The sequence below is a fragment of the Neovison vison genome, chromosome 10, assembly GCF_020171115.1.
Source record: "Neovison vison isolate M4711 chromosome 10, ASM_NN_V1, whole genome shotgun sequence".
NCBI lineage: Eukaryota > Metazoa > Chordata > Mammalia > Carnivora > Mustelidae > Neogale > Neogale vison.
The window spans coordinates 53,888,652-53,903,565 of record NC_058100.1 but is presented as its reverse complement, the minus strand read 5'-3'; the positions used below and the strand labels follow the sequence as shown (position 1 = coordinate 53,903,565).

At 41.2% G+C, this 14,914-nt stretch overlaps 1 protein-coding gene across 3 annotated transcripts in view; it reads left to right on the top strand.

The window, feature by feature from the left end:
• Nucleotides 1-14,914, top strand: part of SOAT1 (sterol O-acyltransferase 1) — a 72,072-nt gene that overhangs the window by 45,404 nt on the left and 11,754 nt on the right. For all 3 annotated transcript variants that reach the window (XM_044267317.1, XM_044267316.1, XM_044267318.1), the window contains 4 exons: nt 7,864-8,012; nt 9,387-9,446; nt 12,861-12,968; nt 14,545-14,827. In XM_044267317.1, the coding sequence (XP_044123252.1) occupies nt 7,864-8,012; nt 9,387-9,446; nt 12,861-12,968; nt 14,545-14,827 (600 nt within the window). The remainder of the gene's footprint in view (nt 1-7,863; nt 8,013-9,386; nt 9,447-12,860; nt 12,969-14,544; nt 14,828-14,914) is intronic.

Here is a 14,914-nt window from a genome sequence, read left to right as displayed (position 1 = left end):
TTGATCCTTCTGGTCATGTCTTCTTTTGGCTGTGTCCACATGATTGTATCATTCTCATCCCTCCCTTTCTGGCTGTTTCCATTTTGCTTAAATATGTAGCTGTATCAGTCTCTACTTTCCTTTGATGAACCTTGGGAAAATCAGTTTATTATTATTTATGATTTCAACACTTACAAATGCAGGAAGGTGCCTGTCATGGTGCCCTCTCAGGAATGTTCAGTAATCCAGCTCCATGAATAACCTACTTGGTTCCTTTCTCAGGCACTGTGTTAGGTGCTGGGATTCCGAAGAAGTCACAGTTCCTGTCCTCATGTTAGCTGAAAACATCATGTATAAAATAGATAAAAAGAGGAACAACAACTGAATTAGATACTTCAGAAATGTTCTTTGAAAGCTGAAAAGTGATGTCAGTGTAGGTTGGTATTTGTGATAAATTATATTATTTTAGAGCTTTATTGAGGTCCTTACATGTGGTAGTTACTCTCTATTTTACATTAACGAGAATCCCAAAATATCAAAACTAGTCAGATGGTGATACATATTTCGCTGATTGAGGGACATTTTGGTTCTGCCCCACCCCCAATATTTTGTTTCCTTCTTCATTGTACACACAGATTCATGTGGACGGTGTAGACACTAATAGGCTTATACTGCGTAAGTCTTAATGGCAAAAATAACATCAATTCATATGTTCAGTTACATATTTTTAGACATTATTTTATGGGGTTTTTTGTGTTAAAATAGTTTTTGAAAATGTGATATAAAATGATTTCGCAATCATTTGTATGAATGTCTCATTCATTAATTACTAGGAATGTATTTTTACTTCTCTCTGGTTTTCTAACCTTTAACAATGGCTGAAGGAGGTTGGTAAAGATGATGAGAAATGGCAGAATATATGAATCGGGTAAGATGAGGGAGCTCCCTGAATAGATGAAAATAAATGTGTTTCAGCTTAGTTTGTATTGATAATAACATGATATCAGGAATATTGCAGTCTGACTTAAGCTGGGAGACCACTCTGGATATATTTTATTTTAAATAAAAAGGGATTATAGTTTATTATTATTATTATTATTATTATTTTTAAAGATTTTATTTATTTATTTGACAGAGAGAGATTGCAAGTAGGCAGAGAGGCAGGCAGAGAGAGAGAGGAGGAAGCAGGCTCCCTGCTGAGCAGAGAGCCCGATGCGGGACTTGATCCCAGGACCCTGAGATCATGACCCGATCCGAAGGCAGTGGCTCAACCCACTGAGCCACCCAGGCGCCCCAAAAGGGATTATAGTTTAGAGCTCTAATTTCATTAGGTGGGTATCTTGAACCTTTGGCTTCTGGTATTAAGGATTATGCAGTAGTTAATGCTCAAGACTTGACTTCCAAACAAGTGTGTGTGTGTGTGTGTGTGTGTGTGTGTTTAATATGGAGGAGGAGTTTATTACAGCGCACTGTTTATGACTGTAAACCTCTTTTACATTGGTGCATTCAAATGAAATGTTTGTCATAGGACTGATTTATTAGGTTACCTACCATTTTCAGGCTACCTATACACTGTTGACTTTTTTTTAGGTTTTATTTTTGGCTTATGGTACTAAGCATATAGAAAATGCTTTATTTTTAAAAAGATTTTATTTATTTATTTATTTATTTGACACACAGAGTGAGAGAGGGAACATAAGCAGGGGAAGTGAGAGAGGGAGAGGCAGGTTTCCCGCTGAACAGGGAGTCCGATGCAAGGCTCGATCCCAGGACTCTGGGATCATGACCTGAGCTGAAGGAAGACACTTAATGACTGAGCCACCCAGGTTCCCCCCTATAGAGAACATTTTAGATCAAGTACAGTGGAAAGCAGTATAATGTTTTATGAACTCAGAGTCATATAGATTGGGGGTTCGTTCTCATCCTAGTTAGCTTACAAGTTCTGTGACCTTGGACAAGTCACATTACTTGATTTGTTCGAGTTTGGCTCTCTCTTAGGTAGAATAGGAATTATGTTGCTTATTTCACAAAGATTGTTTTAGAACTAGAACTAGTAGTATATAAAAGCCCCTAACAGTATCTGGCATTTAGCAGTCACAAGTGTTGAATAAATCCCAGGCATTACTGACAATGGCAACAATAGTGATTTTTAGTCCCTTTTCCTTCATAACCTTCAGAAAGAAAGCAGGGCTAGGGAGTTCTTTTACACAAGTACTTTCTGCTTTGTGATAGCCACTGAGTAAAGTCAGCAGTGGTATGAGTAGGAGTTTCAGTGCCAGGGATTGGTTTCAAAAGCTGTTTTGAAATATACTTAATGTCTGCAGTCTTGCCAGTTCCTTTGCTGAGTACTAGATGTGCAGTGGTTAACAAAAAGACGTGCTGTTTAAACTCAGGTTGGGGAGGCAGACATTAAGACATCAAGAAATAGAAATATATAGAATTTCAGATGGCACTAAGTGCAGTGAAAGAAATGAGTAAGATGCAATAGCTTTAGAGTGAATTGTTAGGGGAAACCTCTCTTGAGTTAATTTAGTTTAAGACCTAAACATTGTATTACTTGTTCTGTTGTGTGACCCCACAATATTACTGTGTTTTGCCCCAAAAGGTCCGGTTTCTGGTTCCACACCACTGTGGGTTTAAAAGATTGTCTGTATAAAGCGAGGCAATGAGTCAGGGGAACAAGTAGTTAGTTCATGGTCTAGCAAGTAATATGACCTTGTGGAGTCGGAGTATAATTTTTTATACACTGTTCTCAGTGTATGTTTTTACTCTGTGTTTCTCTCTGCCTTTTTTATTTTTTTCATGCCTTCATACCTTTGAAAGGGTGATTTTATCTATCCATAAATGACCCTGCTCTTTTCTCATTCTAAAACTCAGTTCAAGGTAACCTCTCCTTAGAAGGCTTTTTAGAAGAATTATCTTTCTAAAATGCAGATCTGAGCATGTTACGTGTTTAAAACAACATTGGTTTCCAGTTGCCCTTTAGGAAAAAATAAAAAATTCGTAAAATGGCCTAAGGGTCTGTCATGCTGTAGCCCGTTTGCTTCTTCAGCCTCATCTCTTGATCACTCACTTCTGAGTGCTTTCAGTAGGTGTTCAGACTGTGGGATCTTGGCTTCATGGTGGTGGTTCTTAGATTATTAGAAGTTGTCCAGTTCAGCTGCTTATTTTAAAGATTATTTATTTATTTATTTGACAGACAGAGATCACAAGTAGGCAGAGAGGCAGGCAGAGAGAGAGGAGGAAGCAGGCTCCCCGCTGAGCAGAGAGCCCGATGTGGGGCTCGATCCCAGGACCCCGGGACCATGACCTGAGCCGAAGGCAGAGGCTTTAACCCACTGAGCCACCCAGGCGCCCTCAGCTGCTTATTTTAAAAATGGGATTTCTTTCAGAGGAGAGAGGGGTAAGGGGATGGGCAGAATGAGTGAAGGGGAAAGGGAGATACGGGCTTCCAGTGTATGCATGCTCGTTCTCTCTCTCTGTCTCTCAAATGAATAAGTCAAGTCGTTGTCGTCTTTTTTTTTTAGATTTTATTTATTTATTTGGCAGAGAGATGACAAGTAGGCAGAGAGACAGAGAGAGGGGGAAGCAGGCTCCCCGCTGAGCAGAGAGCTGATGCAGGGCTTGATTTCAGGACCCTGAGATCATGACCTGAGCTGAAGGCAGAGGCTTAACCCACTGTGCCACCCAGGTGCCCCCGCCCCCCCCTTTTTAAAAAGATTTATTTATTTATTTGACAGAGATCACAAGTACGCAGAGAGACACAGAGAGGGAAGAAGCAGGCTCCCTGCTCACCAGAGAGCCCGATGCAGGGCTTGATCCCAGGACCCTGGGATCCTGACCTGAGCTGAAGGCAGAGGCTTTAACCCACTCAGCCACCCAGGCACCCCGCCCCCACCCTTTTTTAAAGAGGTTTCTTGGGGTGCCTTGGTGGCTCAGTCACTTGGGTGTCTCATTCTTGATTTTGGCTCAGCTCATGGTTTCAGGGTTGAGCGATAGAGCCCTGTGTCAGGTTTCTTTGAGCTCTAAAATACAGTGATTTAAGCACCTGCTTTTCTAGTTTCTAATTCACTGCCTGCCTCCTTTCTTTGGTCGTCTTTCTGTCCATCTGTCATCATGCTTGGACAATTATAATCCATGGGCTGGCTGAAGTTAATATTCATAGAGGTGAGGTTGAGAAGATCAGCAGATTTTTAGAAAGCCTGTAACACTCCAGTCTCATTTTCAGGTTACTAGTATCAGGTTGTTCTGATTTATAATGTTCATAGTGTGACGTTCTGATTAATGACAGTTTCATATTTAGGAAGAACTCCAAAGGCAGGAGTGGAGCACTGTTTGTAATGTATTTTTCTGTATTTCCTCTTATATGGGGGAGTGATAGCAACAAGCACTCACTCTTTATTTTCATTAGTATTTAGATACATGAAAGGAAAGGCTAAGGAAACTTGGTGCCCACAGCTGAGTTCTTCCTTGTGTCCTGGAGGCAGCAGCTCCTGTGCACTTGAATTCCTCAGAAGAAGAGGAGAAATCTCAGCATTAAGAAATGAATATTAGTTATGCTGAGTGAAATAAGTCCATCAGAGAAAGACAGTTACCACATGATCTCTCTGACATGAGGAATTTGAGAGGCATGGTGGGGAGTTGTGGGGATAGGGAAGAAAAAATGAAAGAAGGTGGGATCAGAAGGGAGACAAACCATGAGACTCTTAATTTCACAAAACAAACAGGGTTGCTGGGTTAGGGGGAGTATACAGAGGATGGCTGGGTTATGGACATTGGGGAGGGTATATGTTGTGGTGAGAGCTGTGAAGAGTGTAGACCTGGTGGTTCACAGACCTGTACTCCTGGGGCAAATAATACATTATATGTTAATAATTTTTTTTTAAATTTTTTTGACCTTCTTTTCTTTACTTTTTTTTTTTTTTAAAGATTTTATTTATTTATTTGACAGACAGAGATCACAAGTAGGCAGAGAGGCAGGCAGAAGAAGAGGAAGCAGTCTTTCCGCTGCCGAGCAGAGAGCCTGATGGCGGGGCTTGATCGCAGGAACTTGGGATCATGCCCTGAGCCAAAGGCAGAGGCCTTAACCCACTGAGCCACCCAGGCACCCCTACTTAATTATTTTTAAAGATTTAATTTATTTGACAGAGCACAAGCAGGGGGAGGCAGAAGGATAGGGAGAAGCAGGCTCACCACTGAGCGGGGAGCCCGATGGGGACCCCAGGACCCTGGAATCATGACCTGAGCTGAAGGCAGATACCGAACCAGTTGAGCCACTCAGGTGCCCCCACTAACTGGAATTTAAATAAAAATACATATAAAAAATAGTTAATAGGATGATTTTTATTGTGCCTTTTTTTTTTTCTCTTCATTGGTTAGTTCTGATTGGGTAGAGCAGCAGACAGCTGTAAGCTGATGACTGTCAGGTACTGTGCTGGGCAATTTTTGCAGGGGATTTGTTTGGGGCTTTTAAAAAAATTTACACTAGTTTAGTAAGTTAGGGGCTTTTATTCATCTCAACTTTGCACTTGAGTAACTGCTCATAAAAGTGAAAGAGCTTGCCTGAGGCCACCACACTCCGTGGTGGAGGTAGTATTTGAACCCAGGTACTACTTCACCACTCAGCACTAAAGACCTCTTTTTCCTTCCTGCATATAAATTTTACTGCAGGGAAAGGAGACACAAATTAATCATACTAAAATGGAACTTTTGGGGCTGCCTGGGTGGCTCAGTAGGTTAAGCCTTCGCCTTGGCTCAGGTCATGATCTTAGGGTCCTGGGAACAAGCCCTGCATCGGGTTTTCTGCTTAGCCAGGGGCCTGCTTCCCCCTCTCTCTCTGCCTGCCTCTCTGCCTACTTGTGTCTGTCAAATAAATAAAATCTTAGAAATAGAGCTCTTTTTAGTTCACCATTCCTGAGATGTGTTCTGTCCTGTCTTTGGTGTGAGGGGTTGGGGTTGTAGATGGGATGTCGGGGCGAGGCTGTTGTGAAAGGAAGTTACAAGGAGACTTGACATCTGTACACCTTATGCTGGCTCTCACGCTGTTGAGATGCCTGTGATTCTTCTTTTTCTCTTCTCTTTCCCCCGTTCTATTAGTCGGAATGCCCCTTTGTGACATTCACTACACTGTGAATAAATTACATCTTTCTTCATTGATGGATGGTGAGCTCAGTGAGACCAGGGCTGTGTGTATCTTGACCAGCACCTTTGGTGCTGAATAAAAATATCCCTAGTCGTCCAGATCTGTTTGGTTCCTTGGGTTGGAGAGTGGGTTTTCTTGGGGTTGGATACTGGGTTAGGATAACAAGGGGTACTCTTACTGGTGGAGTGACTGGAAAAGATTAAAAGATAGGAGTTTTTGGAATATGGAGCAGAAGGAAGGAAATAGAAGGAAGGGGGAAAAGAAAAGGGTACAGTTGACAAAGAGGGTGGGGGGGTTGTAGGTGTTCTCACTATAGGACCGGAAGCTGCAAGTTCTGTCGTGTAAGGCAAAGGAGCGTGCAGGTGGGTTGTGTGGAAGGCTAAGCCAAGACTTGTGCTGGACGACGTTGGCCATGTGCTCTTCACTTTGAGTTGGGTGGATTAGGACCTGATATTTAACAGCTTTTACTGGCATTTGTGTAACATTTATTAATGATTTTTTTTTTCATATTTCTGGTCTGCTTAATCCAGTACTTAACTGGGAAGGAGACTGGTTGCAGAGTAGGAGGAATCCTTGTTAAAAGAAATGGCTTGACATCCTTAGCCACAGCTAAAGATTCCAGGCCTTTTTCTTAAAGTCGAGTAAAATTTCAGTGGGCTGATGGGAGTAGGGAGCAAAGTTTTAAAACCTTACATGGTTTAGCGGCCCCCCCTTTCTTCTTTATTTATTTTTATTATTTTTAAATTTTATTTTTTAAAGATTTTATTTATGTATTTGACAGATCACAAGTAGGCAGAGGCAGGCAGAGGGGTGGGGAAGCAGGCTCCCTGCTGAGCAGAGAGCCCAATGCGGGGCTCGATTCCAGGACCCTGAGATCATGACCTGAGCCGAAGGCAGTGGCTTAACCCACTGAGCCACCCAGGCACCCCTAATTTTTTTTTTTAGAGTAGGCTCTTCTTCCAATGTGGGGCTTGAACACAGGACCCCAAGATAAAAAGTCACTTGTTCTACCTATCAACTGAGCCAGTCAGGCACGTACCCTACCCCTGCCTTCTCTTCTAATCTCAGGTCTTACACTCCTCTTAAGCTTTGACATCCTCCTTCCTTGCTGCTTCTCAAACCTGTCCAGGTTCCCTGCTTTAGGACTTTCTACGCTCGTGCTTTTTTTCTTCCTGCTACTTTTCCCACAGGTACCCACTAACTTGCCCTCTTACCTTCAAATCTCCAATGTTGTGCTGTGTTTGAGGCTTTCCTTTGACCTCTGTGAAAAACACGTCCACTGCCCCCTCATACCTCTGCATTATTTCTTTCTGTACCATCATCTGGCATTCTCTGTGTCCCGTCCACCCTCCTTGGAAATTTAAGTTCCATGGAGGTGGGGACTTGGTTTTGTTCATTGTTGTATCTCTAGTGCCTGGAACAGCAGTGCCCAGAACTAACACTTCCCTTCTACGTGGGACAGTGTTGCCATTGTCTCTTCGTACAACTTTTCACTTAATCTTAATTCTTCCAATGTTTTTGAGGTTCCAGCTCAACTCCTAGCTCAGAAAAGACACTTTTAATCATCTCCTAGTAGCTGTTGTATAGAAACCAATTTTCTGTTTTTACTTCTGTGAAGTGATTTAACATGGACTTCTTTGATCCATCTCTGTTTAAGAGAATCCTTTGGAAAAATGTTAATAACCCACAAGCGTGTGTTAGTTCCTAATGTTTTTTGTTTTTACTTTGCTTTAAAATTCTAGGAATTGAAGCCATTTTTTATGAAGGAAGTTGGCAGTCACTTTGATGATTTTGTGAACAGTCTCATTGAAAAATCAGCATCCTTAGACAATGGTGGGTGTGCTATCACAAGCTTTTCTGTTCTTGAAGGAGAGAACAACCACAGAGCTAAGTAAGTATGAGTATTAGTTTCTTTTGGTGCAGACATGTTCTCTGATAATGCTCAGTGGTCAGAATCAGTACTGCAGTAAAAATGCCTGGTTTCACACCGTGGTGCCACTTTTTATTAGCTCTGTGTTGCCTTGGGCAAATTAACCACTTGAAAGGTGGATGATTTCTTCTTCTTCTTCTTTTTTTTTTTTAAGATTTTATTTATTTATTTGACAGATCACAAGTAGGCAGAGAGGCAGGCAGAGAAAGGGGGAGGCAGGCTCCCTGCCAAACAGAGAGCCTGGTGCAGGGTTTGTGTGGGGCTTGATCCCCAGGACCCTGAGATCATGACCTGAGCCAAAGGCAGAGGCCCAACCCACTGAGCCAACCAGGCACCCTGGGTTTCTTCGTCTTACATTATCATTGAAGACTGTGTTGACTTACAGAACAAAAGAGCCAATACTTGTTGCATGCTCTACATTTAAACCAATGAGTCCACGAGGTTGGTACCAGAACTGCTTGCTGCAAATTAGGATGCCTGAAGTGTGGGACAGTTACATGTCCAGGATCATACAGTGGGTATTGGAAGCCAGAGCCTTGCTCAGGAGTCCATGCCCTTTGTCACATCAGTAAAGTGCCTCTCTGTTTGTACTCGATCCAATACTTGCAGTAAAGTTCAATGCAGTTGGTGTATGTATGTTTTCTGATTGGTTGGGCATCCAGAGCAGCAGAAGGAAATCTATCAAAGGCCAATATGTGCTAATTGTCATTCTATGCTGTCTCCAGTTTTATGCCCCAGTGGTCTCTGACAGTCATGTTCTGGATTACAGTTTGACCACTAATAGTTGGGTGGTTGTGCAGAAAGCCCTAAAAAAGGTAATAATGCTAGATACTCACTGTGTGAGATTTTAGTAACTGGAGGCAACCTATAAGATCAGGAGGGTGTTAGGGATTGTTGGGAGTCCTTTGACATTAGGGAGGGTGAAGGTCTCATAAATTTTCGTACAGTTTCAGAGGGCAGACCAGTAACAGCCTGTGAACTGGAGTATGGCTAGAGGCCTATCTCCGACCTTAGGGATGTTTAGGAGAAGGAAGAGGGGTTGCCAGTGTTTGACGCCAGGAATGTGTTTCCACAGGGGCCGGGCTGTGGTGGCTTCTGAGTGCCGCTCTCGTGGGGTGTGCTTAACATCTCTTCTTCTCACCAGATCTGCATGTATCTACCTCATTGCATATTTCAGGAGTAAATGACATGCATAAAACCCTTGATACTGGGACAGTGAGAAGGTGCTTTATTACATGCTGTAGTTGGTAATATTCTTTCTCTTATGCATAGGTTTAAATGTCTTAAAATACTTGAAGTATTTATATTTTATTTTAATTTTTTTGCTCTTCCTAGAGATTTCAGAGCACCTCCAGAACATGGAAAGATTTTTATTCTAAGGCAATCTCTCTTAGAGTAAGTATTTTTAGTTGCTTTTATTAATTATAAGTTTGAATTAAAAACTACTCTGATTATTAAAATCACTGCTTAATCTATGCTTGTTTAGTGAGTTTGTTCTGAATTCATGGAGATCATCAGTTTTGGTACTTATTGTACATTTGCTGTCTTGCTCCTCTTTTGTGATTTTCTGGTTCTATATGTAGTTTTAAAGGTGGGGTTAGAGGTGAACATAGTTATCTGTCCTCTGACAAATTTCTTGAAGTTGTATATACAGAAAATTGGTTACCCGCAAAGCTAGAACAAGCGTTTTCTAATTAGGTATACTCCTCATGAATGTTTTGGTGGTGGTGTTTCTTGGTATATTATGTATTTTTTATCTCTTATTTGGCTAGCCAGCTTAGAAACCTGATAGTTTTCTCAGACTTACTTTAAAACCCTGATTGTGTGAATTTTATAGAGAAAATTAGGCAGTATAAATTACTTATGGGACCTCATGTGTGAACGGAAAAAGATGTGCTTTGGGTAGACAATGAATATTTCTTTTGTACTGTTCCTCTGAGTAGATCATTTATTTATTTACTCAGTTGTTCCTCAGAATACTGCTGCAGTTTCACCTGTGTTAGGATAGGTCATCTGAAATGGTTGGGCTGGTGAAAATTACCTGGAGTGTCTTAATGTGCTTATTTATTTGTCAGTGAGAGAGAGAGAGACAGAGAAGTGCGAGCGCACAAGCAGGCAGAGTGGCAGGCAGAAGCGCAGAGAGAAGCAGACTCTGCTGAGCAAGGAGCCTGATGTGGGACTCGATCCCAGCAGACTCGATCCCAGGATGCTGGGATCATGACCTGAGCCGAAGGCAGTGGCTTAAGCCACCCAGGCATCCCTTAATGTGCTTTTTTAAAAACAACATCTTACACTTAACCACAGTTTACTTTCTGTACGCCACCTTGATCTATTTGATGAGAAGGCCATATATCTAGGGGAAGATAAATTATTTTGAACATTATAAGATTGTAATGATAGAATTGTACTATATGAAAAAAAGAGCACTTAAAAAAAAAAAAAGTTACTTATTTACTTACTGGAGAGAGAGACAGATAGCCAGACAGCAGGAGCATGGAGTACAGGGAGAAGCAGGCTCCCTGCTGGACAGGGAACCCATGGTTGGGCCTTAGTCCGAGGACCCTCTAACCATGACCAGAGCTAAAGGCAGATGCTCAACCGACTGAGCCACCTGGATGCCCCTACAGTATACTTCAATTACAAAGCCTTTTATTTTTTTATTTTTTGAAGATTTGATTTATTTATTTAAGAAAGAGAATGAGGGCATGCAAGCATGAGAGGAGGAAGGTCAGAGGGAGAAGCAGACCCCCTGCTGGGCAGGGAGCCTGATATGGGACTTGATCCCAGGACTCCAGGATCATGACCTGAGCTGAAGGCAGTTGCTCAACCAGTTGAGCTACCCGGGAGCCCCTAAAGTATACTTTAATTACAAAGTTTCTTGTTGTTGTTGTTTTTTCAAAGATTTTATTTATTTGACAGATCACAAGTAGACAGGCGGGGTGAGGGGGTTGTGGAGAAGTAGGCTCCCCACTGAGCAGAGAGCCCAATGAGGGACTTGATCCCATGACCCGGGACCTGAGCCAAAGGCAGCGGCTTAACCAACTGAACCATCCAGGCGCCCCTACAAAGCTTTTTAAAAGAGATTTTATTTATTTTGGAGAGAAAGAGTGCGTGCACATGCACCAGTTGGAGAGGGGTAGACGGAGCAGGGAAGCAGAGTCCCTGCTAAGCACAAAGCCCTGCCAGTGCCTGAAAGAAAGGCTAAAAAGAACAATACCACCTCACACTAGTTAGAATGGCTAAAATGAACAAGACAGGGAATAACAGATGTTGGTGAGGATATGGAGAAAGGGGAACCCTCTTAACACTGTTGGTGGGAATGAAGCTGGTGCAGCCACTCTGGAAAACAATATGGGGGTTCCTCAGAAAGTTAAAAAACAAAGCTACCCTACAACCCAGGAATTGCACTCTTGGATATTTGCCCCAAAGATACAGATGTAGTGAAAAGAAGGGGCACATGCACCCCAGTGTTCATAGCAGCAATGTCCACAATAGCCACACTGTGGAAGCAGCCGAGATGTCCTCCAGCAGATGACTGGGTAATGATGTGGTTCATATATACAATGGAGTATTACTCAGGCATCAGAAAGGATGAATACCTAACTTTTGCATCAGCATGGATGTAACTGGAGGAGATTTTGCTGATTGAAATAAGTCAATTATCTTAGGGTTTCAGTCATATGTGGGATATAAGAAATAGTGCAGAGGACAGAAGGGAGGGAAAACTGAATGGGAAGAAGTCAGAGAGGGAGAAAAAACCATGACAGAATCTTGACTCCAGGAAACAAACTGACGGTATGGAAAGGGAAGTGGGTGGGGGCTGGGGTAACTGGGTGATGAACTTGAAGGAGGGCGCATGATGGAACACTGGGTGTTACATACAACTAATGAATCATTGAACACTACATCAAAAACGAATGATGTACTTACTATATATTGGCTAATTGAATTTAAATTAAACAAAAACTTTTTTAAAAAGGCTAAATCATGACCTGAGCTGAAACCCAGAGTTGGATGGATGCGTAATCAACTGAGCCATCTGGGTACCCCCTCAAAACATTTTTTTAACCAGGGAAGTAAAACACACATTTTATGGCTCAGGTTGATTTTTACTGGAATTTGAAGATCCTTAATCCAGGGTAATCTAAAATATTTTTGAAAAGTTAATGTAGATATGAGCACACATCTTGGCAAAAACAAGGCTAAAAAATTTGTTTTAGTGAAATACAAGAAATTATCTCTCGAAGAAAATGTCATCTGGAAAGTCATTGCTCTATTTTGGAAATAGCCCTGTTTTAATTAAATAAAAAGATAGGTGAGGATAGAAAATAACAATATTTGTAAATGGTTAAGTTTATAGACATGTAGGGTAGTAGTTGGATTATAGAATAGCACTTAATAGTAGTTAGGTATAGGGAGTGGAATGTAATAGGATTAAAGACAAACACTTGTTAACATTTGGAATAGCTTTTGTGTTTCCTGTTTGCCTACCTGAGAAGCTTTCACTTTCGGCAGGTTTTCAAAAATGCTCCCATTTGCTTTAAGTGTTTGATATCCATAATGTTCTCTCGGGGTAGTATCATTTTATTGGAAAGAGCCTTACCCTAAGCTTTTACATTCAGTTTTTACCTTGGCCGTGGCATTTATGGTCTGTGCTTCATGTTTCATATTCTGTGATTCCTTTCGGAGATGTTTAGTCATGATTACTATTTGAGGGTGGGTTAAGAATTTGCTGAACTGCCTTAAAGACGTTAATGTATGGTGCTTTAAAATGAAATATAATTTCGTTTGTTCGAACTGTATTTACAGTGAGCTGTTTGAGGTGGACCACATCAGAACAATCTATCACATGTTTATTGCCCTCCTCATTCTGTTTATCCTCAGCACACTTGTTGTAGATTACATTGATGAAGGAAGGTAAGAAAAAAGACGTTTGGCTAGTTGATGCATGGGGTGTTGGGAGTTTTCATGGTATTTAAATTTTGGTAAATTTTAGTGTTTCGGGTGAATTTGCTTCAGAAAATCGCAAAGAAGCTGATTGGAGGGCGAGATTCTTTTCTCCCAAAAGGACAACTAAAAGGAGTATTAGAAGTTTTATTACTTTTATTTATTTAATTTTTTACCTTTATTTTTAAAATGGTCTATTTTAGGAGTCCATAATTGGTAGTTTCTAGGTAATTTTCCAGATGGGAGAATTTTGTATATAGGATTTAAAAATTTTCTCACTGTGGTATGCGTTTCAGGTTATTACAAAAAATAAGTAGCTTATTAGAATTTAATGTTTGAAAACCTTTTCTTGTAAAGATTTTTTTTTAGGGAGCGCGTGCATAAGCTTTTGTGCATGAGTGGGGGTGGGGGCAGAAGGTGGGGGTGGGGGAGAGAGAGGGCAGTGGGGAGGAGTCTGAAGCAGACTCCAGATTGTAGGTGGAGCCTGACTCAGGGCTCCATCCCAGGACTTGGAGATCATGACCTGTTCTGAAACAGTCAGACACCCAACTGATTGAGCCACTTAGGTGCCCTGAAAAACTTTTCTTTTTAATATAAAAGTGAAATAAAACTTTAAAAATGATAGTGTGGTCATCATCCACCAAATGATGTACATTATTAGAAAATTATATTTTGAGATAATTGTATAATAGTGTATTAATAGATGTTTGAATTCTTATTTCTGAAAAATCATCTTTTTTTTTTTAAAGATTTTACTTATTTATTTGACAGAGAGAGAGAGCACAAGTAGACAGGCAGGCAGAGAGAGGGGAAGGGAAGCAGGCTCCTGGCTGAGCAGAGAGCCTGATGCGGGGCTGGATCCCAGGATGCTGGGATCATGACCTGAGCCGAAGGCAGAGGCTTTAACCCACTGAGCCACCCAGGCGCCCCCTGAAAAATCATCTTTTGAACATAGGTGATTGCTGTTTGAATACTTTTATGTATTAGATTATCTTAGAGTTTAAAAATTTATTTATTTATTTATTTATTTATTTATTTTTTAAAAAGATTTTATTTATTTATTTGACAGACAGAGATCACAGGTAGGCAGAGAGGCAGGCAGAGAGAGAGGAAGGGAAGCAGGTTCCCCGCTGAGCAGAGAGCCTGATGCGGGGCTGGATCCCAGGATGCTGGGATCATAACCTGAGCTGAAGGCAGAGGCTTTAACCCACTGAGCCACCCCGGCGCCCGAGTTTAAAATTTATTAATGATAGACTCTAATCACGGCTTAAAGTTTTATTATTTTAGGTCATCTTGGGTATCTTATGTTCAAATACTATATTACTTTAGGACTTTTAGAATATTTATTGTTGGGTTTTATTGTGAAGCAGAGGCGGAGAAGCACCTTTTCTTCTCGTACAACTTTACCCTCTTGATCACAATGGATTAATGTTGTTGTATTTTTAAGTTTGAGAGTTCTAGGTGTAAAAGTTTTGCGTTCTGTGAGTCAGTCAGTGCATATTGAAAATTTACTTTTGTGCTCTTTCTCTGTGCTTTTTCTCTCCAGGCTGGTGCTCGAGTTCAGTCTCCTGTCTTATGCTTTTGGCAAACTTCCTGTTGCTATGTGGACATGGTGTACTATGTTCTTGAGTACACTTGGCGTTCCCTATTTCCTCTTTCAACGTTGGGCCAGAGGTTATAGCAGGAGTACTCACCCACTGGTCCATTCTCTCTTCCATTGCTTCCTTTTCATGGTCTTCCAGATTGGCGTTCTAGGTTTGGGACCAACGTATGTTGTATTAGCATATACGCTACCACCAGCTTCCCGGTGCATTGTTATACTTGAACAGGTAAGGTTTTGAGGATTGCCCGATGCAATGCTATGTTTTGTCAAAATAATAATACTGGTATTCTTTTACTTTCAATTGTATTAGTTG